General features: G+C 32.4%; 2 protein-coding genes across 2 annotated transcripts; one reads left to right on the top strand and one right to left on the bottom strand.

Moving 5' to 3' along the window:
- The first annotated feature begins 4,263 nt into the window (after window positions 1–4,263).
- On the top strand, window positions 4,264–6,592 carry LOC120173494 (zinc finger BED domain-containing protein RICESLEEPER 2-like). Its single transcript, XM_039180647.1, has 6 exons — window positions 4,264–4,488; window positions 4,632–4,940; window positions 5,056–5,554; window positions 5,629–5,815; window positions 5,891–6,479; window positions 6,557–6,592. The coding sequence occupies exons 1-6, from the start codon at window positions 4,264–4,266 to the stop codon at window positions 6,590–6,592; spliced, it is 1,845 nt and encodes a 614-aa protein (XP_039036578.1).
- A 4,718-nt stretch (window positions 6,593–11,310) lies between these two features.
- On the bottom strand, window positions 11,311–12,392 carry LOC120173490 (transcription repressor OFP8-like). Its single transcript, XM_039180643.1, has one exon. It carries the CDS (start codon window positions 12,359–12,361, stop codon window positions 11,372–11,374), a length of 990 nt encoding a protein of 329 aa, XP_039036574.1. The 5' UTR covers window positions 12,362–12,392; the 3' UTR covers window positions 11,311–11,371.
- Between the last annotated feature and the right edge of the window lie 12,383 nt (window positions 12,393–24,775).

Below are 24,775 nucleotides of genomic sequence, written 5' to 3'. Positions count from 1 at the left end.
ATATTTTACCGATATCTGATTTAACTCAAAATCCATATCTGATCTCAAATGTATTAACATTTTAGTTTGAGAAAATCAAATTTATTGGTTTAGACATTGATATCCTTTTCTGGCCCATCCGACCACTACTCCAAGTCCCCACATGCAAGGCAACCTCAAAAACATCAACTGGTCAAATCCAACATGTCTCACAATCATGAGTCAAATGGCATCAGTCGAGGATATATATAGATGAGTAAACAAGGAGCTACTAAACAGAGCGAATCACAACTAAATCGTAATCAAAGAGAAAAGATCAGTGTCTCACTGATCCAACCTTTGGTCTCGAACTGAAGGCGGTCCGAAAAACTCACTGCAAATCTCCATGAAAAACTTGTCGACGTAAGCCGGACAGAATAACAATAATGAAGAACCTCTTCAACGTCCATCATCTCTATCTCCTTCACCTTTTTGTGCCACCGAAACACTCTTTTCTCCTCTTATGGTCCTCGTTTTGAACTCATCGATATCCTCTCTTCTTTGAGTTGAAAACCGAGTTGACGACACTATCTTCAGATTCCTTTTCTTTGTTTTTCTCTTCAAACTTTCTTTGTCCTCACACACGCTCCTTTGATGTCTTTGTGTTTCATTATTGGGTCACCAAAGAGTCCCCACTAGACTTAGCCGATGAGCCAACATATTAAAAAAGAGCTCTTAATAATTAATACTACCAAAAGCAATTTGAAAGTTCAGTGATCAAATTAAAAAAATATTAACGTTTAGTGACCAAAACAGGAGTAAGGTTAATGTTGAGAGGTAAAAAGTGTAGTTTATCCATATACTTTAAACCGTGATCTCATTTAGGCAGGCCCAAATGTAGTTGTGGGTTCAAGTTAAAACCACTGGAAGCATACTCTTTCAAGGCTGCCATGTCTGTCAGGCCGATTCATACATACATGCTGTTTTCTGTTCAAGGAAGACAAGAACCACAACATTCAAATTCCATGTTCTGCCTTTGGGAATGTAGTTCTCGTTCAGACAAATAATTCTATGTTATTCTATTCTATTCATGATGTACTTCTCAAACATTCAAACATATTTCAATGTGGTTTTGCCATATATGTACTATTCCATCACATATAATGTCAAACAGAAAATACCCAAAGAGATAAGGGAGAAATATTGCCAAAAAAAAAGAACATAGGTTGGGATGGGCTTAGCTAATAAGGTTAAAGGGCTACACCACCTTGTCCATGGGGTCCCAACCATCACCTAAAAGGCTGGTTTAAAAGCTTTTAACTTGAGCATTATTGACAGTCCATGTATGTCACATGCATTTACTAAATTACTCATATCTCGAAACTCCAAACTAAATAAAATCAAGAATATTATATTTTTTTTGTTGCCCTCCAACTTCAAGGCTTCCCCAATAATACTAAGCGTTCTTAAACTCACAACCTTATATAAATAGTAACGATGTTAACTGGATTAAAATTCATTCAACTAAATTCTAGGACTTTTTAATTGTTAGGAGGTACAAGTCATGGGTCTAAAGAACACATGTTCTTTAATAAGGACTAGAAATATCTATGAAAACAAAATCTTAGAGCCTCTTTCCAAGAAACACCATATATGGTTGTTTGTATGTGTTGGGAATCTACCAATTTGATTAATTCATCATTATTTTTACAATAAATTTCTTGTATTTTTATTGTCCAACATCTTTATCGTAATTTAAATATTCTCTAAACCAACAAAATAAAACTACTACTAACCTTTGGATATTTCGTCCTGCAAATTGAACATTATCGGTTTGAGTTTGAACTTGTAAAAAAGTTGAAACTATAGGTCCAAACAATTTGTAAACCTTCCTATAAACCCTACAACTTAGATGACTCTTACATTTTTTTAATAAAATTCAAGCAATCAACTATCATCATAATCTGGCATGACTCCCCCAATAATATCGATACTAGCTAATGCAACACCATCCTTATAGTGACGTTTGGCCAATCTGCTTTTATAATAACCTCATTAATTATCTCAAATAGTTAGTATTGTTAAATATTCCATTTAAAATACTGTCATAAATATTTGTTAAAAATATATTTGTCGACATAAAGAAGTTCTTTATCAACGTGAAAGGAAGACAATATAAAGAATAAAGAATAAAATTAAAGTATATAAATTAATTTGAAACTAATAGGGGATCAAAACAGAAAAACATGTATAAGGTGATCACGTGCTGAAAATGTTTGAAAGGGAAGTGTGGTTGCTTTGGGTATGGGGCTCAAGAACCCAGAAAAGAAGCAAGAATTAATAAGAATGTTAGGTTGGCAACCCAATGAACAAAGACAAAACAACTATCCCATACTCACCGGTAAAACCATATATTCTTTAATCTGCATTCCAGTTTAAGGAAATTCTGCAGCGAAATTTAAACACTGTAAGGAGCTCATAAATGCCATGTTACATAGCTTTCGAGCTCAAAAGGGACAAATTATAGAGGATAAAAAGTAAAGAGAATGGTGCAGTTACATACCTTTCTGTCTCTTTCCCATTCTTTTTTTCTCCTTTCACTTTGTCTTCCCCCATGAATCTTTTTGGCTTTAGAAAAAGGTTAGGTTTTGTAAGTTGTTAAGATACAACAAATGAATATTTAAACGTCATTTCTCCAAGATAATAAATTTCAGGATAAACCATCTCGACTGTTATTGAATTTTAGGATGTGTGTGGTTCTTATCAAATTTATAATATAAAATTTTAGTTTGAGGTTGAGGTTGAATTAGGGCAACAAATCATCAACGGCGTGAAGAAGTGGTTGCTTATTCTTTGTTAAATCATATTATATTGTGTTGTGTCATGGACATAGGCCTGTAAATGAACTGAACGTTCAGCGAACCGTTCATGAACCGTGCGGTGGGAAGTTCGTTTTATGTGCGTTTATTTATTAAATGAACGAACATGAACAAGATTTTGTGTTCGTTTAATTAAATGAACGAACATGAACATAGGTCTCGTTCGTTCATTTACGTTCGTGAACGTTCGGTTATGTTCGTTTATATGCGTTCAGTTATGTTCGTTTATGTGCGTTCATTTATGTTTAACATAATATTCTTAAATCAATTTTGGTGATCAATTTGTATGTATTTTAAAAATATTAATTAATATGATATTTTGATAACCAATTTTCCTTCATTAACATTCGCTAATAATATACATATTAGGATATGGTTGTGATGTCTGGATCGAAACAGGACCAAGTAGTGAGGTTACCTTCAAAGTGATTTTCATTTGTTTTCCCGCTTAATATTGCAAATAATTGAGACTCCCTGCTTAAATGTAATCAAACGCAATTATTGAAGCTTCAAGGACAGTGTGAGAGCAAATGTTTATTCGTTTCTACTGAGTGAATCACCTTTCGTTTTGGAAAGTGCCAATTACTCTCCTTTTCGACATTTCAAAAAAGTGAAGTGCGAAGACTTTACTTTCCTTAGTCGTCTTTGCTATCATGTCATGTCGGTAAAAGAAATACATGGGCCATGCACAGGCCAATCACTACCGAACGAGTTGCATTTTTTAAAGAAAAAATCCTCTTTTCTTACCAATCCACTACTAAAGAACAATCGAGAAAAGACAAATACCCATTATTTTTATTCCATGTTTGTTGTTTAATGTGAAATTTTGAAAACCTGAAACTGCCCTCGTATTGCTTCTCTCCGATCATCTCTCTCTAAAAAGCATTGTAATATTCCATAAAAAATCAAAGCCTTTCCCCTCGTTTTCATCTCTGTATTGCTTCTCTTCGATCATCTCTCTCTCTGTTCTGCTCTTTGGATTGCTTCTCCCCGTTCCTCAAATGGTATGAACTCTCGACTTTTACGTATATTTCAATTATGTAAAACTCATCGCCATTTCAGAGGGGAAAGAGAAGGAAAAACTGTTTTATTATTTGATTATTCATGATTCATTGTCCCTCTTCTCCTTGCCTGAAAGCCGATTTTGGATGTCGAACATTGTACGGTGATCCTCAATATGTTTAATCTGGTTGATATGAAAATAGATATATCATATATCCATTAATTTTTTTTGCTTTCATTTTACTTGGATTCGTAGAAAGTATTCTGGTTGCTACTGCAAGTTGGTTTCATTCTATTGTCGTTGTGTTTGCTTTATATCAATTTAGCTGTGCTGTTTTAGTTGATATGCTACTGTTTTAATTTGATAATAGAAAAAAATCCTTTTATTTGCTAATGCTAACATTTACTCATTGTTGTACCACAGATGTCTGATTCGCCACTTGAATCAACTGAATTTGAATCAAGTACCACTCCAACCATGGAAAGTACACAAAATCTAGATGTTTTTATTACAGCTGATAACGAAGAAGTAGATGCAGCAGCTACAGCTAGTGTAGAACACGTTGATGCAACCAACAATGAAGAACCAACTCCATTCACTATAAAGAAGAGAAAGAAGACTTCGGGAGTTTGGGAACATTTCTGGATGGTAAAGTTGCATGATAGAACTGACTTGTTTGAATGTAGCCATTGTGGAGAAAAGTTTAAGAAAATGAAATATGGAACCACCACTAATCAGATTGTCCAAAGTTGAAAGTGGTTAATAGAGGTCAATTAAGTTTAAAAGTGCAGCCTGGCAAATCAGATTCTTCATCTATGGTTCGAAATTGGAAGTTTGACAATGCAAAGATGAGAGAGGTTATTTCCCACATGACCATGGTTCATGAATTACCTTTTAATTTTGTGGAGTATGGACTGTTTAATGTGGTAATGAAAGAAGCAAATCCAGGATTTAACAAGATCTCACGTGCTTCTGTTAAACAAGATTGTATTTCCAGTTATGAGATTGAAAAGAAAAGAGTTCAAAAATTGTTGGATTCTGTCAAGCGTGTGAGCATCACTACAGATATGTGGACATCGAATCAAAACATCCATTACATGGTAGTTACATGCCATTTTGTAGATTCTGATTTCAAGCTTCACAAACGCATATTAAGTTTTGTTGACGTGCCTCCACCGTATTCTGGAGTATGTATCTATGATTCACTTTTTTAAGTGTCTAAAGGAGTGGAACATTGAGACAAAGGTGGTGACTTTGACAGTGGACAATGCTAAGACTAATGATGTGGTGGCTAGAAAATTGATGGAAAATTTGAATCTTCAGAAGAAACTTGATGTCGGTGGAAAATTATTTCATGTACGGTGTTGTGCACATATTCTTAATTTGTTAGTTCAAGATGGTCTTGGAGAAATTGAAGAAATAATTCATAATGTTCGTGAGAGTGTGAAACATGTCAATGCCTCTCCGGGTCGATTGCATATTTTTAGTGAACTCGCCAAACAACTTTCAATGCCAAAAAAGCACTTGATTTTAGATGTTAGTACCAGGTGGAATGCTACATATGCTACTGCTTTAGAGTTCAAAGAAGTGTTATTGAATTATGCCGATCGAGAGTCTACATACACTACTTTACTGAGCGAGGAAGACTGGAAAAAAGTTGAAGAGGTTTGCTCATTCTTGGCACTTTTCAATGAAGCTACAAAAATCATTTCAGGTATAACTTGATTTCTTTTTTTATTAATTTTTAATACAAAGAATTTACTACTAATTATTATTTTAATATTATAGGTTCCGAATATCCTACATCCAATTTATTTCTTAGCGAATTGTTTGGGATAAAACAAGCATTGGATGCAGTAGTTTTAGGAGGAAGTGATTACATGGTAGCTATGGCTATGAAGATGAAGAAAAAATTTGACAAGTATTGGGGTACTTGTAACTTGTTAATTTCAATTGGTGTCATTTTAGATCCCAGGTATAAATTTAAGTTGTTTGAATTTTATTTTAATGAATTTATTTGAGTTCTAATTGATGTCATTCTCTTTATCAGGTATAAAATGAAATTGCTTGAGTTTTCTTTCCATACTAGTTATTCAAATGATGAGGCTTCGAGAGAAATGCAAATAGTTCGATGTATTTTATATGAGTTGTACCAAGAATATGTTGAGGCTCATAAAGCAGCAAATATTGTTTCATCTACTGATGGGAGTCAAAGTGTTAGTATTGGTGGTACTTCTAAGAGTAGTGTTAGCTCCTTATTCAGTCAGTTTGGTAAAGGTATTAAAACTGACACAGCTAAATATGACCAACATATTAGAAGTGTCGATACTTTTACATTTGTCAAGTCAGAATTGGACACTTATTTGGAGGAAGGAGTTTTAATTGGTGAGTCTGGTGTATATTTTGATGCCTTGGGATGGTGGAAGGAGAACAATCTTAAATTTAACATTTTGTCAAAAATGGCTGCTGACATATTGGCAATTCCGGTCACTACTGTTGCTTCTGAATCTGCTTTCAGTGCTGGTGGGAGGGTTATTGATCCGCATCGATCCTCTTTAGGAACTAAGATGGTAGATATGCTTGTTTGTGGAGCTGATTGGTATCGTCAATACTATGGGTTGGAGAAAAATAAAAACAAGGTATTTTTATGTTTTAAGTTTTATTGAATTTGGTTTTACAATGACTAATATATTTTTGGTTTTTTGATTTGTTGTAGCAAAACGAAGATATCATACGCGTTGAGCTTCCTTGAAAATGAGGATGAATGAATTGGTATAACCTCGCTAATTTAGTATATTTTTCATCTTTTGTTATAACTCCTTTAATTTAATATAATTTTATTTGTTTGATTTTGATCAGGATGGATGATGAATTAACGACTGATCATGAATGCAAGTTGAATATGTTACGAATATTATTTGAAGTTATTTGTACTTCAAGAAGATTGATCGAAATATTTGATATCTTCAATCATTTCATCAGTGTTAATCAGCTCTTACGCTATTATCACTGTAGATTTGGTTGATTTGCATTGTCGACTATTTTTCATGAAAGAACAATGGAAGGTAGGGTCTCCAACGTTTATGTTCGTTTATGTTCGTGTTCGTTTATATTCGTGTTTATTTATGTTCGTGTTAGTTTATGTTCGTTTATTTATTAAATGAACGAACATGAACAAGCTATATTTCTTAATGAACGAACATGAACAAAAAAAAAATTGTTCGTTTATGTTCGTGTTCGTTTATGTTCGCTTATTTATTAAATGAACGAACATGAACATACCTCCGTTCGTGTGCGTTCGATTCGTTTACAGGCCTACATGGACATGTGACTCCTCCTTGTAGACGGAAGAATTTGTGGAAGGCGCACTCAACTCGTTTCGTTTTCTTTCTTAGTTTGGGTATTCACTTTTGAAAAGTAACGTTGCTTTAATAATCATTAACGTTGTTGACTTACTACTTCTTTTATTCTCATTGGTCCACATACACTCCAACTTTGTTCACGTGTATTTTCTCTCTTCTTTATATATATTTCTTAACTTTTGCAAATCCTTTATATACAATCAAAACAATGTACTATATACTATGCATCAATTGCTTTTTTTTTATTAGGAATTTTGATTGAATTATTTGTTTTTGTTTTTGTTTTTGTTTTTTTTTTTTTGAATATTTAGATTCGAACCACTTTATGCATAAATTATATATAAGCTCTTTGATGGAAATCTTCTTCATTCAAGTTCTTGCCGTTGAGACCCTTGTGGTCCAAAAATGAGATCTGCAACTTATGTATTCATGGATTGGATTGAGTTAAATTTTTGGTCTATTTAAACTTGATTTTAATATTATATCATCATCTTATATTTGATCTGATCCAAATTTCAAGAAATTCTATGAATGTTGGATAAAAATATGTCCTTGCCTAATATCAATATAAAAATTATAATGTTTATTCGATAAAATATGAATTTGATTAAAAGAAAACTATAGAGAGTGTATTACAATAATTATCTCTAAATATAAAAAGGATAATTATACATCTCATCGCATCAAATGTTTTATGGCTAAAGTATACGAAATGTTACTAAATTATATTTTAATGATCATTAAATTATTATAAAATAATAATTGCAATGTGTAATATTTAATAATTATTTTAATATAATCTAATAACTTGTAATACAAAACTTTATAATGTCAATTACGATAGCCATTACATCCACAAAAAGAACAAAGGAAATGGCTTTTAAGTAGATTTGTAAGGTATGGCTAATAAAAAAACTAGTGCCGCCTAAGGCACCGAGGACATAAGCATATTGCTGAACCTCGTTAAAATTCTTATGTTCTTTCTGTTTTCTTTACCCGATTATTCAACAATTGGTATCAAATGTCAGGAGCCAAATTTGAAGTTGCGAAATTCGATGGTCAGGGTAACTTCGGATTATGGCAAACAAGGGTGAAGGATCTGTTGGCGCAGCAAGAGATCATGAAGGCTTTGCGACCTACAAAGTTGGCGTCAATGGAGGAGGAAGATTAGGAAGAATTGCAGCAGCGAGCGGCAGGAACCATACGATTATGTTTGGCGGACGAGGTCATGTCTCACGTCATGCATCTGTCGTTTCCAGATGAAAATTGGAAGAAGTTGGAAAGTCAGTTGATGTCCAAATCCTTAACGACTAAATTGTATCTAAAACAGCGGCTGTATGGAATGAAGATGCAGGATGATCATGATTTGGCGCAACACGAGAATGACTTCAATCAAATCGTTTCTGATTTGGCTCGGCTTGATGTGAAAATTGAAGATGAAGACAAAGAAATGATTCTGTTGTGTTCGTTGCCTCCCTCTTACGAACACATGGTGACTACTCTTACATATGGGAAAGAGACTATCAAAGTTGAGGAGATTATTGCAGCCTTTTTGGCTCACAACCAGCGGAAGCAGAATGCAGGGGAAAGCTCTCAAGCTGATAGCTTATATGTCAAGGGTAATCAAGACCGTGGACGGAAGCCAGAGAAGGCAGGGTCTGAGAAGCGGAATTTCATATCCAAATCTAGGGATAAGAAGGTAACTCACTGTTACAAGTGCAAGGAGGCGGGACATATGAAGCGAGACTGTCCGAAGTTGAAAAAGCAGACTAATGAGAAGCGTGATGACTCATCCAAGTCTGTGAATGTGGTCGAGGATGACAATTCTAATTGCAGTGAGGGTGATATGCTCTCTATTTCAACGACTCAATTAATGGATGCTTGGATTCTTGATTCTGGATGTTCTTATCACATCTCGCCAAATAGGGAATGGTTTTCGACATATAGGTCAGTTAATTCTGGTTCTGTTTATTTGGGTGATGATCTATGTTGCAATATTGATGGTATTGGTGATGTCAGAATTAAGATGTATGATGGTTATGTTCGGACGTTGTGTGGTGTTCGGCATATCCTAGATTTGAAGAAGAATTTGATTTCTTTGGGCACTTTGCACAAGAATGGTTTTATCCCTAAGACTGATGAGGATAGGGAAACCATTCGGATTGTTAAAGGAGCTTTGACTGTGATAAAAGAAAAGATGACTGCAGGGAATATTTACAGATTGTTAGAGAGTATCGTTGTAAGTGGAGTTCATTCTGTTGAGTCTTGTGATGATACTACCAAACTGTGGCATATGCGTCTTGCTCATCTTAGTGAACGTTGTATGGCTGAAGTACATGTCTAAACCTGGTAAGCAACATTGGGAAGCAGTCAAGTGGATCTTTAGGTACTTAAAGGGTACTGTGGGACATGGAATTGTTTTTGGTAGTCAGCAGGATAATCAATTGGTTGTAGGATATGTGGATTCAGACTATGCGGGTGACTTAGATAATAGAATATCTACGACAGGGTATGTCTTTACTCTTGGTGGAGGGCCTATTTGTTGGAAGTATATTGTTCAATATGTTGTGCCATTATCTACAACTGAAGCTGAATACATGGCAGTGGCTGAAGCTGTAAAAGAAGCTTTATGACTTACTGGTTTAGTGAAGGAGTTGGGTGTTCAGCAAGGTGGAGTTCATTTGCTCTGTGACAATCAAAGTACTATTCACTTGGCTAAGAATCAAGTATATCGTGCTAGAACTAAGCATATTGATGTAAGGTTTCACAAGATCAGAGAGTTGGTTGCATCTGGAGAGATTTTGTTTCAGAAGGTACATACTGATGAGAATGCCGCTGATATGTTCACCAAGCCAGTTACGACAGACAGGGTTATTTTTGTAAATATGTACCAGGGTTTATTTATTATAAAATGAGATGTAACCAAAACATATGAGATATTGAATGAAAACTAACGCCGCCTAAGGTACCGAGGACGTAAGCATATTGTTGAACCTCGTTAAAATTCTTGTGTTCTTTCTGTTTTTTTACTCGATTATTCAACAAGATTTTATTCCTTTGTGTCGTATTCTTTTGGTTGAATTTGCATTTTGTGTGAAAAGAAGAGATTTCAATAGTCCAAACGGAGGAGATTGTATCAGCTACACAGCTTTAATATCTTGGTCTCCTAATTTCAACATTTCTTCTTTCAGCCCCTCAATCATGTTAAAAATTGAGATTCAATCCCTGTACATTAATTTGAGATATTTGCTCCTTGTATTTTTATAACTTTTAGTTGTTGTCAAAGATATAGTCTTCGGTTGTGGTATTAGAATAACGTAAAATTCCAATCACCTAAGAAAAGATTTACATTTTGTGGAATGTTTAATATTGTTTCAAAAATAAATTCATATCAATATTAAAATTCCAATCACCATTTTAAACTTTAGCCGGCTACGGGATCTGTTGAGCAACAAATTTGGTCAATTTTTACCAAACTAAAGGTATCAATATTAAAAATTGAGATCAAATATTGACAAATTAAAAGATAGATTAAATCACGAGTTTTAACATAGTAAAAGGACCAAAACTATAATTACAAGAATTTCTATGGTCTCGCCATTCTAGCCTGAGTAAAACCCAATCAATTAGAAGCAAAATTCCAGTTTAAAATAGCTTTCATCGAAAAAATAAAATTCAAAAAGTCGTATGCTTTGATCAGTGCTGTGCAAGTCGTACAGACAGAGGAAAAAAAACAAAAGAACAAAGGGTGAATTTATGTTTTCGGTCCCTCTTCTACACTAAAACCTAAAATTCAATCTTAATTTTAACATAATTTGATCTTCACATTTACATAATATTATTATTAGTCCAAACTATTTTACATGAAAATTCTGAAAAATCCACAACAACAACCAACAATATTATTTCAGTAAGAGAATAAAACTTACTAATTGAATTTAAAAGTATTAATTAGAATCAAATACTATAGCGTATTATGATTTAAAAAATTAATTTCATGATATAACAATCGATGATTAGATTTCAACCGAAATGGACCAAATCATGATTTGCAACTCAAAAGGCTTATCCCATTAATTCAGAGTTAGAAGTCTAAAATCGGCTACATTTCTTGAGAAGATGCTGTAAGGAGGAAAAGTGAAGGCGGTTTTCTTGTTTCTTCTACATTCTCAAGAGCAGTTACAGAACAAAGTCTCCCAAATCTGGGTAAAAACCTCAATGATAATCCTATGATGGTGATGAGAGTTCAACGACAGAAAGCACTGCAACAGCTGTTCCAGATCCTCCGCGCCAAACATCTGTCTCTCGACGATCATCTCCACCATTGATGTCCGAAAATCATTGTACGGATTACTCGAACGTTTCACCACAGCAAAGCTGTCTTTCACTTTGCTCTCATTATCATTATCGACTCCTTCCAATGGTAAAAAAACCATATCGCGGCTACGATTCTTGGCCCTTCTCTGGCGAGCATTGTCATACGTTTTCCGGTTAGAACGTCGTTTGTGGTGCCGGCCAGTGAAGGGCTCGGATGAATCAGACGAGAGGTTCCGAGAAGAGAAAAGAGTCTCGGTTTCATCTTCGCTGCTAAGCCACCACCACCCACTGCTGCGATTACTGTAATAATTATTAGCACTTTCTTGAGAAGATGAGCTGAAAAACGTGGCACTGGTCGACGTGTTCTTGCTTCTGAGATGAACCCTTTTGTTTTTCTTCTTCGTTCTGTGTCTCTCCATGCTTTTTTTCTTCTCATAGAACCCAAAGTCTTTACAATCGGAAAAAATATTCAATGGCGACAAAGGGTTATTACCGGTAGGGAATTTCCGGCCATCAAAACCAGGGGCTGAACCTGAAAAAACAAAAGGAGGGTAATGAGAAAACACTTTAAGACTTGGGATAGTTTCTCTCGGTGTGACCATGACACACTCACGGTTAATGGTGCTTTGGGTTGATTCATGACATTTGGGTTTACAGATGGAAGGGAAAGGTCGAGCCTTTGGTGGCGACGCTGATGGTGAAGGGTTGAACATTGGGGCATTGTTATGGGCTTGAGGTGTGAAAACGGGTTTTTCGATGACATCGGAGACTTTCCGGGTCCGGCAGGATCCGAATGAGGGTCGGAACATGCGAGAGATTCGTAGTTTGAATCGATTTTCCATTTTTGGAGAGTAAAAATGGAATGAGAGAAACTTTGTGGGTTTTTTGTTTTTGAAAGAAGAGAGTGGCGGTATATATGAACAAAATAAGACATATAATAAATGCATGTGAAAGCTTAGGGAAGAAGACTTCTCTTTGGATTAATTAATAATTAGTTATATACAATATGTTGAATGTTACACCCGTCAACTTATTTTATACGTTTAATATTTTTCATATACAAATCTATATATATTTTTAATACTCTAAAATAATTATAAAATAATTGTATTTATTCAAAATAAATTAATTATTTATAATACACATATATTACAAACATAATTGTTTAAATTTAGAATTTATAAAAAATAATACTCCTTATAATCGACTTCCTCGCCCATGTAGGGCGTTGGAAAAAAAAATTCCCATATAGGGTTCTACCCAAATTATTTCTTGAACTGAGATGTTTGCTACAGTGACCTCATTGGTCGCCAAGTGCTCCTTGCGACAAAGCCTCCTCTGTTGCAGTAACTCTTCTATCTTCCCTCGCTGTTGCAGCTCCATAGGTCGCCAAATGCTCCATAGGTCGTCGTGTGCTCCTGGAGACCTATGGAAGTCGCCATGTGCTCCTGGAGACCTATGATAGTCACTGTAATAATCACTCTACTTAAGCAAATAATATTCGACGGCACTATGTGAAGAATTTTTTTTTCATTGCATTATTCAAACACTTTTACCCCTTATAATCATTGAAATCAATCTATAAATCATATATAATATATACAAATTTCTTCCCGCTGGACATATAGCTATCTATTGAATACTTTTATAAATATATTTTAAATAAATTGACAACAAGGGTAGATGAAATTGAATTTGAAGAAGCTTATAGGTTAGAAAAATTAATTCGGCAGGTAAAAACCCTGATTTGGGAAATTAATTTCAGGTATGGTATGATTAAGATTATAGTAATTATCAAACCAAACCAACCATATTTTACTGTGGGAGAGGAATATGTACCAAACCATTAAGCAAAATTAATTAAATGGAAAAGTACATTAAAGGTCACAAAACTATGTTTAAATGATTATTTCGGTCATTAGATGTTCAAGAATTATAATATGATTGTCAATTTTATCAAACTATTACTCAATGATCACTATAACAATATAATAAGTGTACAATTGTTTATACACTTAATAATTGTTTATATTTTTTAAAATTTTAATGAATAAAATGACCATTTAAATATAACAATAACACCTGAATTTTATATTTATCAAATTATTTGGCTCATTTGAATTCAATTCTACTTTAAAAAATTAATTTTATAATTTTCTTAACAATAACACCTGAATTTTATTAATAAAAATAATCAAAATTATAACCCACTTAAATATAAATAAAAAAAATAAGGATAATAGTAAAAAAAACTCATATACTATAATTATTGAATGGGTAAACTACTCAAATAGTCACTAATATTTGGGTAAGTTTTCATTTTCACCATTGATGTTTCAAAAGTCACAAATCGGTCACTAACGTTATTGTTTGTTACAAATTGATCACTCGACGTTAACAACAGTTAACAGACGTGACGGAAAACAAACTTTGATTGTTAGCTGCTTACATAGATGGTTGACCGCCATAGTGGAGAACTTTTGGGACCCCTTTGATCGGTGTTTTACCAAATATTTAATAACAATTTAATTAAACAATAAAATAACAGGGGGAAATCAAGGGAAATCTTTAAACCCTTTGTTCTTCCATTCTTCACTTCTTCCTTCACGAGAGAAGCAATTTCAGATAGTTTCAAAGAGGGTTTGAGAGAAATAAGTGGAAACGTGAGGAAACAAAGAGAGAAAAACATAGAAAGTTAGTGATTAAGAGAAAAAACGAGCAATACTTGGATTTAAGAGCGGTTTGAAGTGATTGGGTTTGAGAAAAATTTTAGGGTTCGAAGTAAAGATGGTACTTACATGGAGGCTATGGCAAAAGGATGATAACGCAATGCTTTACGGTAAGCTTCCTTTTTGAGTTTGAGAGAAAAGGTAAAAACCTAGGTTTTTGACAGAAAACTAAATGGGTTTTCTTTGAAATAATGTTGTTGATTATTTTATTATATGTTTACAACTTTACATGTGGTAATTCAACATTTAACTGTTAGGTTTTTCACATGTATGTTGATTTGAAACGGTTTTCTATAGTTTTCTTGATATAATAGGTTAATGAAATATTGATATGAAATCATTTTTTGAAATAATGTTGTTGATTCTTTTGTTATATGTTTACAAATTTATAACTTTACTTGCAATGTTTTTTGTTTATATGATCACTTTTCATGTTGATATTATATGATATGAAATTTTATACAACTTTACTTGCAATGTTTTATGTTATATGTTATATGATTTCTATTGAAATGTATATATACTTTATATGACTACTTTATATCCATTGATGTATACTCATGCATTCTATTTTGAATGTTGCGGGTTTGTGCTATGTTGTAAAGGTTTTGACATGTGGGATATGTTGAATGTTGACTTTTGTGAAATATGTGGGATTTATTGACTTTGTGGTTTTGATATGTTTGTATGTTGAATGTTATGTTGTTGTAGATTATGCAGTTTAATAAAATATTCTGAATGTTGTAATGTTGTGATCCCTACATGTTTGAAAAATAATGGTTAATATTGTGTTCTTATGGACCACAAGGATTTGATAAATTATACTGACTTCATGAGTTTAAATGTGTATATGTGTGATATGTTTGTAACTATAAATATTCGGAATGTTGTATTGTTGCAAGCACTACATGTTTACATGTTGAATATTATAATGTTATGGGCCATATGTTCATCTGATAAAATATTATGTACGGGCCCTATATGTTTGCATGTTGAATATTATAATGCTATGGACCATATGTTCATCTGATAAAATATTATGTAATGTTATGGGTCCTACTATGTTGCATATTCAATTTAAGAATACAATGTAAACATAAAATTTAAACACTTTATTAAATTCAAAAATCTTGCTACAGGTCCTGAAGATGAAAAAAATTATGTTGTGTGTCACTATGGTGGATCCTTTGTACATTCACCTAGACTAAAGTTCACTGGTAACAAGATTGCTTATTTTGACTTATGTGATTGTGACACAATTTCTTTGCATGACTTTTATGAAATGATGGAGCAAATATTAGTCCCTACTTCTTTACAATTATACTGGTTAGTGCCAAATGCAAAATTAACCGAGTCTTCCATCATGCCTTTATCAAGTGATTCTGATGTAATGAAATGGTACAGAGTTTACCTAGGAATAGATATATTCATATATATGCACAAGTTAAAGGTATAACTGAAAGTGGTAGTTCTGAAAGTGATGGTGTAGAAATAAATACTACTGGAATGTGTAGTGTTGAAAGGGATAGTGAGGAACACAAGTCTAGTGATAAAGATGTTAGAGGGATAGAAGATAAGTTTGATTTTGAAGAAGTTGTGGTAGAAGATGAAAACAATGGATCTGATAATCATATTCTGATTTTGTGGAAATTGATGGTGAAACTTCTTTTGATGAGGAGAAGAATTTACCTAATATGGTAGAGAATGATGTGATAAATATTTTAGGGGACATGGGTAGGCATGAGTTTAACAATAGATATGATGAAATGTTTGACTCTAGTTATGTTAATTCAGGGGAATTAAACAGTGACAAAGAATTTGACTCAGATGCTCCTCCTACCTTTCCTGAATTTAACAAAGAGATTACTATAGAAAACCCTAAATTTCAAAACGGTATATTGTTTGTAGTAAAGAGATTTTAAAGGAGGCAGTTAGACAATATGGGAGGGTGAATAGAACTGTTGTCTTGTTTAAGGTTAATGACAAAAAGATATTACAAGCAATTTGTAGGAAAGGTTGTCCATGGAAATTATGGGCTTCCTCATTGTGCTGTGATGATTTTGATTCAAACACTTGGCAGATCAAGACTTACGAGTCTGAACAAACTTGTGCTAAGTTGTTGAAAAATAAGAATGTCACTTATATGTTCATCAGGATCAGATATATTTAGAAATTCATATCTGATATGAATTATTCTTTGACTTCCCTCAAACAAGATATGATGAATGACTATGGGACATATTGTTCTTTGACTAAATGTGGAAGGGCTAGAGACCATGCCTTAGAAATGATTCAAGATAAATTGAAAGAACAATATGGAAATATATATGAATATTTACTTGAATTAAGGAATTAAAATGATATAACTACAACTATTTGCAAATTAGATAATAGATTATTTCAAATAATGTATGTTTGTCTTCAAGCTTGCAAAGAGGGGTTCAAGGCAGGTTGCAGAAGGATTGTCAACCTTGATGGCTGCTTCTTGAAGGGTTATTATGTTGGTTACTTACATGCAACAGTTGGTATCGATGCTAATGGTAGAATCTATCCCATAGCATATGCTATTGTGGAGAGTGAGAACCAGTATTCATGGTTATAGTTTTTGGAAATTCTCGGAAGAGACTTGGACATTGAAAACTCATATGGATGGTGTTTTATGTCTGTAACACCCATTTCTCGTATACGATTCCGTACACAAGTCACTGGTGTCACATGACTTTGAAAACATATCCTTATTTGTAAACCCATAAAATTTTGTTTATAAAAATAAAACATTTTAATATAATAACAGTAAAATATTCATTAACTTTCAGTAGTTAAAATAATCTTAAATTATAACAATTTACAAACATAATAAGTCAAATACAATCCAAAGCATTTTCATAAATCCAATACATGCCATCTAATTATCAAAAGTAGACATGATTGTCCTATAGTTACTGATGAGGCAACATTTGATTAATGATATCCGCGGCATTTCTTACTTCGCTAGTCTTTGTTATTTCCTACATGTGAAATCAACACACGCTAAGTATTTACTTAGTGAGGCATAGTAATACAAAATGAAGTGTACTTAAATATAAACATATCATAAAATGGCTTGGAAAACCAAGCTTCATTCACATAATCGGATAAACTATATTTAGTATCCCCAGCATACCTATCAATCAGTATTTTTCCAATTTATCCTTTGTTTGGCCAATCTATGTAAAATGAGAATGCAAGGTACATGCATTGCACCGAAGTGCCGAAATGGAAATTCACAAACTCATTTTGAATTCCATGGATGTACACATAGTACCGAAAGTACATATAGTACTGATACGAAAATTCACCATTATGCATTAAACAAAATCGATCTATAACTTTTATACATAATTGTATATCGAAATGGTAATTAACAAACTAATTATGAATACCATGATTTCACATTTAGTGCCGAAATTACATATAGTACTGATACGAAAATGCATCGTTATGCATTACACAAAATCGATCGATAACCATTATATACAATTTATGTCGAAATGAACCTATGATTCTCAATGCACATACAATGGGCTTTTAAATCAAAATTTACAGATTAAACATTTATTTCTAAAGTATCGATAACCATAAAAACAACATAAATGTTCATCTATTCATTTTAGAGCAGTTTATACTCTAAAATTTTTCGTAATATCATTCCCATAAAGATTATGATAACATATCGAAATACTATATAACATACTTTTAGCAAAACATTCGAGGTTGACTTATCGCAAGTCTTCCTCATCTCATATAAGTACAATAAATGCACTCACTTGGTATGCCTCACTATTATGCCTTAATTGTAGACCGACTAATCAGCTACTTTATCCTTGCCTTTTTGCTTGCTTGACTCAGGAGCTTGATTACAATCTACACAAGCATCCATATTCACACACATACAATATAAATGTTAGTATGTTTTCTAACATATATACAAAATATAATAATAGTCAAAAGTACTATTATTCTTGAATTCTATTAAAGTTCATTCTAACTTAAAATTCCAAGTTGAATAGTATCGGTACCCCTCCTATGGTATCGATACTTCTATACTATGGTACCAATACTCCCTTCGGTATCGATACCATTTTTGCATTCTGGAATCCATTTTTCAATAATAGTATCGATATTGTTCATCGTGTTCATTATTTTCCCTTAAATTTAACCCTATAGTATCAGTATTATTCTTCCAATATCTATACCCTTACCCATATTTTACATATTTCACTTTGATTTTTACGACATTTTTGCATAAATCTCTTACTTATATCACCAACCATACTATTAAACTCATCATTAATTAATCCAACCAACTTACATCCATAAATAAAACTTTCATTGTAAAAAGCTTTCAATCCACCATTGTAAAATAACACCACCCTAAGAATTCATCTGAAAACACATACAAACTTTCATTGTAAAAAGCTTTCAATCCACCATTCAAATAACATCATTCTTCAACAAAAACCTTTAATCCATCCAGCCAAAGCATCATTCCTCTCACAAAGAAAATCCTCTCATTTCTTCATTTTCATTTGCTAACCCAAAGCTTATAGAGACATAAAATCAAGATAACAAACCAAAAAATCCTCTCATTTCTCCTTCCCCTTTTCACTTTTCTTAATTTCTTCAGCAACCCTAAGCAAACAAATCTTGGCTGAGACACTATGGGAGGATTAATCCAAACAAAAAAATGACATTTTGTACTCATCTTTTTTCTATAATTTCGACAACCAAAAAACCTCCTCCCACAATTTTCATTCATCCAAGTTGTCACCACCTTAGCTGGTTGTCCACAATTACAAAGAGGAACTTCAATGGAGTCTTCCATCTTCACCTTAGCTAGCTTTTCTCTTTGGAAGTTTTTGAGAAATTTTTCAACAAAATTGAATATGAAGGAAAATAGGTAAACAAGGGTTAGGGATTGGGTTTTTATTTAAAGGGGGGAAAGATGATGACCGTTGAAGAGATGTCTCTCTTCCACCATGGCATTCTAGGTAAGCAGCTAATGGTCCACGTGAGTTTTCTGTCACGCCTGTTAACGGTTGTTAACATCAAGCCTGTTAACGGTTGTTAACATCAAGTCACCAATTTGTAACAAATGATAACGTTAGTGACCGATTTGTGACTTTTGAAACATAAGTGGTGAAAACAAAAACTCACCCAAACATTAGTGACCATTTGAATAGTTTACCCTTATTGAATTCAGATCATATATACTCATTTCTAATTAGAACTGATTTATATTAAAAAAAAGTATTTAAAAATGCATCCCAATATCAGTAGCCTTTAAATTTATGTGGTTTAAATATTCTATAATAATTGTGAAGAAAAAAAACCTTAATTTTTGGGCCCCCGGAATTTGAAAAGTGCCGCAAAAGACTTGATTTCCCACTCAAGAAAATCTCACAAATCTTTCATGTAATCAATATCAAAATTCCTTAATTTAAAAAATAATTCTCCTAGTTCTAATTTAAGAGTAGGATATAAACATCTAGAATTCAAATTTCATAGAGATGACAATACAACGTGTTAAGCTTTTAAATTTGACTCTATATTTGTCGCGGTCGTCTTTCAGTTGGGTTCAGAATTGGGCTTCGACTTGAAATAAAAGTGTTAGTGTCGCCATCAATCATTTTAAAGAAATATTTAGGCTGATCGGACACCATCTTACCTGATCTGCGTTTTATCAAAAATGTGTTGGGTTCGGGAGTCGGTTACAGTCAAAGAAGGATTAACACCCTTATACTTCCATTTCGGTACCAATTAATTTGTCGGTTGTCTTAATTGCGAAAATTGAAATTGAAATTTAAAAATTCAATTCGAATTAATTACCTATGATCGATTGAAAGTATCCCTAAAAAGTCAAAAATGTTAAATAAGAAGAAGAAAAATGTTAAATAAATGAAAGGAAAAAGGAAAAAATTAAATAAATTAAATAAATCAGAAGAAAATAATAATAATAATAATAATAATAATAATAATAATAAATAAAGAAAACAAATTAAAATTATGAGTAAATAAAAAAAAATTAAAGGGTCAGATTGAAATAAATCAAAATTTATGGATCAAATGGATGCTAAAAATTAGCTGCAAAAACAAAAAAATAAAAGGTTAAGAGGACTAGACAATAATTAATCCTAAATACCAAATAATGACTAAAATATAAACATAATAAAATTGGAAGTCCAAATTAAAAATACTGAAAATTAACTTCAGTGACTAAAATATAAAGATTACAAACCTAAAGGACTATGGGAGGGGTTTACCCACTCACAAATTACACAAAAACCCCTCCCCAAAACGTCGTCGCATGGGGAAGGGTATTTATACCCAAAAACCGGCCTTCAAAGGCCTTAATCCTTATCTTATCAATTTGCTTTCTCTCTACAAAAGAGAGAAAATCTTTTTATCTCGCCTCTCTTTAAAATCCCTCACCGAAGAAAAATCGGCCAACAGCCGGCCACCACCGATCGCCCCTCCGACCACCGCCTCTGGTGGCCATAAAATTAAAAACTCTCACCAAATGTTCCCCTCGTCACCCCGAAGCCATATTCGAACCCTAAATTTCCATAACCAAACCCAAATAGCGTAGATCTAAGGAAATCCGTTTGGGTTTTTACCTTTTTGGGCAAAAAAATCCTCTCATTTTTCTATTGTCCCTTCCCCTTCCGACGCTCACCGAGGGCTCCTTATGGTTATCGGGCTTATTGGTTGTCCCGAATTTGATTGCCTTGATAGCTTTGCTTTAAATATTGCTTTGTGTCTCGGTTCTGTTTTTTGTGTACTGTATGTGCTTCTTTTTCTGTGTTGGTTATGGTTGTTGTGTTTCGATGTTGGTTCTGTGCTTTATTGTTTCTCCGATTTTTTTTGTCCCCGATGGTTGGCCTCACCAGGGGCTTTTTATAGCCTCGATCTTGGCCGTTTTGTGTCCCGAACGGAACGGGATTTGTGGGTTGTTTACTAGTTCTGATATTTTCGTGCATGTCATTCGGTCGTTCGTGATACCGGTCGCCTTGGGATGGTTCAGTCCAGGGGTTTTCGGTCGATTGGTAATCTTGTTGGCGCGTGGCCGCCACGCACGCTTCTTGTGCGACGCTGGTGCTTTGCATGACTAGGGCTTTGCAACCCTATTTTGCTTATGGGCTGGGTCAGGCTCGTTCTTCTGGATCGACCCGTGGATTGAATTTAGACCCTTTATTTGAACCCTAAAAAAAAGAAGAAAAAATAATTAAAAAATATATATTAATAAAATAATAAATAATATTAACATTAATATAAAAAATCATTTTTAAAATTATATATTATATATTTTCAAATCATTGTTTTTAAAACTATATAATATATTTTCAAAAATATTTTCCAAAACTATATACTATATATATTTTTAAAACATTTTTTAAAAACTATATATTATATATGTTTTCAAAACTATAATATATATATATATATATATATATATTCAAACTATATTTTATATATATATATATATATATATATATATATATATATATATATATATATTCAAAACTATTTTATATATATTTTTTTTCAAAATATTTTCAAAACTATATAATATATATATATATTTTCAAAAACCGATTTGTTTTAAAAAAATAAATTGTATGTTTCAAAAAACCAAAAACTATATGATATTGAAAAAACTCCGTACAAAAATGAGTGCCTACAATATTATTATAGCAATAAATTTTATTTTAATTTAAGAGTATTTTATTTTTATTTATTATATCTTAAAATTTATTTAAAAATTCGATTTTGACTCTACACGATCTATTTTAACATAGTTTTTTTTTTTATGTTTTTCTCAAAATAAAGAAATAGTCAAATGAAATACTACTTTATTCGATTTATAACATAAAACTAAAGTAAACTTTTAATTTAGTTTAAAAATTCTAGTACATTATATATATATATATATATATATATATATATATATATATATATATATATATATATATATATATATATATATATATATATATATATATATATATATATATATATTAAAAAATTTAACTAATAATATATATATATATATATATAAATATATATATATATATATATATATAAAGAATTTTTATAATTATCTCCAAATAAGATAAGCCATATTCTTCTTAAACTCAAATTTAACATAATCAATACTGAAAAAAATAAGATCCAAAACTTAAATTTATATATAAAAAAATTAAGCTTATCTAATCTAATCATATCAAAATCCTTTGGATATGATTTTTGCCTATTAAAATATCATGTTTACTCTCACATTCATTGTTTAAACATTCTTTTTCACTTCTTAAATTAAAACAAAATAATTAAAAAAATCCTACCTACGATATATTACATGTAGTTTTATTTTTCAAAAAAATGATATTGATATGTTAACGAGCAATTTGAGTTTGTAAGGTCACGTTCGAATCCTACTACCGTCAGTCTAGGTGGGTAATTTGTATACATCTTAAGCTCGGACTGGGGAACCACCTTAACGTAAATTTCATTTTACCAAAAAAAAAAATATTGCTACAGATACTTCCTTTGAATCCCCCATCAATGGTTCATGAATGATCTGTGGAAATTGAGATATTGGCCCTGTTCCCTAAGCTATAAGCTACATGTGATGCGTATATTATACCTACTCCTAGCGAATAACTTCATGAAATGATGCTATTAATGTTGGTAGATGGATTAAAGTAAATATTAGCAATTATAATTTAATATAATGAAATGAGATATTAATTTCTTTAATTAAAGTTAAAAGTAGAAATTTTAACATTGTGAAATTGGGAGGGTCATAGTATATTCAGATTAATCATCTAATGGATTGGATACAAGTAGATATATCAAAAAGTTAAAACTTAATCGTTTAAATTTGAAATTTAAAATATAATAATAAGAAAAGAACTAAACTGGATTTGTAACGTAACAAAATCATATTACAACAACCAAAGTTGAACCTAACGTTGAAGATTTAAAATATGATCTATTCTTCTTTTGGATTCTCTCTGTAACATCCTAAATACCGGATCAGTAATCAAATTGTAAGATTTTAAAACTTGGTGATCAAATTAGATAACTTGAAAAGTTTAGGGATTTGCTTAGAAATTATTTGTGTAGGATTAAATAGCAAAGAAAGAAAGCTAGAAGGGCATATTGGTCATTAGTCAAGAAAATAAATTAAAAACTTTTTTGTTGGTGATATATATACACGTGGAGATGAAGAGAAAAGATATCTAGAATTCTCTTCAGCCTTTCTTCCTCATCCTACCGTGACTTCATAGCTAAGATATCGAGCGAAAGCAAAGTCCGGACAAATCGACGATATAAGATTGACTAAGAGAGAGATTAGAGTTTTACTTTGACAAAGTGAGGCTAAGGTGAGTGCATGCTACTATGTATATGATGTTTTATGGAAATGAGACTTGCGATGAGTCTATTTTCAATGTTTTGATTGCATGATTCCATGAACACACATATTGTTGGTATGGTTTCTATGTATACATGAGTACAAATACATGTTTATGTGTTATATGCATTGTTATACATGAGCTTTGTGATTACATGTCATCCTATGTGTTATTTGATCTATGTGATTATATGAGACTATGATATAAGTTATGTGATAATGATCTATGTGAATACATGTCTACGTGATAAGCTATTTATAATGGTATAAATGGTTAAGCCCATAAGTATGTGATATGAGAGCTAAATGTATAATTGACATACCAAGAGTCGAGGGTTCTACGCAGTCCTTCGGGACAATTCTACGTGGTCCTTCGGGACATTTCTATGCGGTCCTTCGAGACAATATTATGTGGTCCTTCGGGATATTTATATGTGGCACTTCGATGTAATTCCTACACGGCACTTCGGTGCAATTCCTACGCGGCACTTCGATGCAATTCCTACGCGACACTTCGATGCAATTCCTACGCGGCACTTCGGTGCAATTTATACGAGTTGTGGTGACAGCATTTGTGCACAACCTCAATGCACTCACATACCTTGAGTTCTCAGTAATGTACCATGGGCAATTAAAAGAAATAACATGAATGAACATTGCATAATGTTATATGTTCTTAAATGCATGATGATATATGTTCTAGTTGATTAAATATATGTTGTTTTCTATACATTATAAAAGTATGTGATTACATGTTTCAATATTTCATTTATGCATTATATACCTCATTAAGTCAATGACTTAGCGTGTGAGTGTTTTTCACACGTAGGTTCAAAGAAGTCAGGAGATCAAGATTAGGGTGAGTAAAGACAGCATAGCTCTCCAGAAGATCACATCAGAATTGATTTAAGTTGTATGTTCTTTTGTTGGCATGTAAATGAAAGTTTAAATAAAAAATGCTTTGGTCGAATTTTGTAAACATATTTGATTATATTAATGTATATTATTAAGTTTTATTTTCAATTTAAGTATAAATTTTTCCACCATTTACTTTTATTTAAGGGTTCACTGCT

The sequence above is a fragment of the Hibiscus syriacus genome, unplaced genomic scaffold, assembly GCF_006381635.1.
Source record: "Hibiscus syriacus cultivar Baekdansim isolate YM2019G1 unplaced genomic scaffold, ASM638163v2 tig00111954_pilon, whole genome shotgun sequence".
NCBI classification, from domain to species: Eukaryota; Viridiplantae; Streptophyta; class Magnoliopsida; order Malvales; family Malvaceae; genus Hibiscus; species Hibiscus syriacus.
Note: the sequence above shows the minus strand (reverse complement) of the source record. Positions and strands in the feature narration are given on the sequence as shown.

What these genes read in the sequence shown, in the direction of transcription:
- LOC120173494 (XM_039180647.1), top strand. Translation starts at nt 4,264, where the DNA reads ATGTCTGATTCGCCACTTGAATCAACTGAATTTGAATCAAGTACCACT. An exon ending in GGTGTCATTTTAGATCCCAG is followed by an intron (nt 5,816 to 5,890) that starts GTATAAATTTAA and finishes TCTCTTTATCAG; the next exon opens with GTATAAAATGAAATTGCTTG. An exon ending in TGGAGAAAAATAAAAACAAG is followed by an intron (nt 6,480 to 6,556) that starts GTATTTTTATGT and finishes GATTTGTTGTAG; the next exon opens with CAAAACGAAGATATCATACG.
- LOC120173490 (XM_039180643.1), bottom strand. Translation starts at nt 12,361, where the DNA reads ATGGAAAATCGATTCAAACTACGAATCTCTCGCATGTTCCGACCCTCA.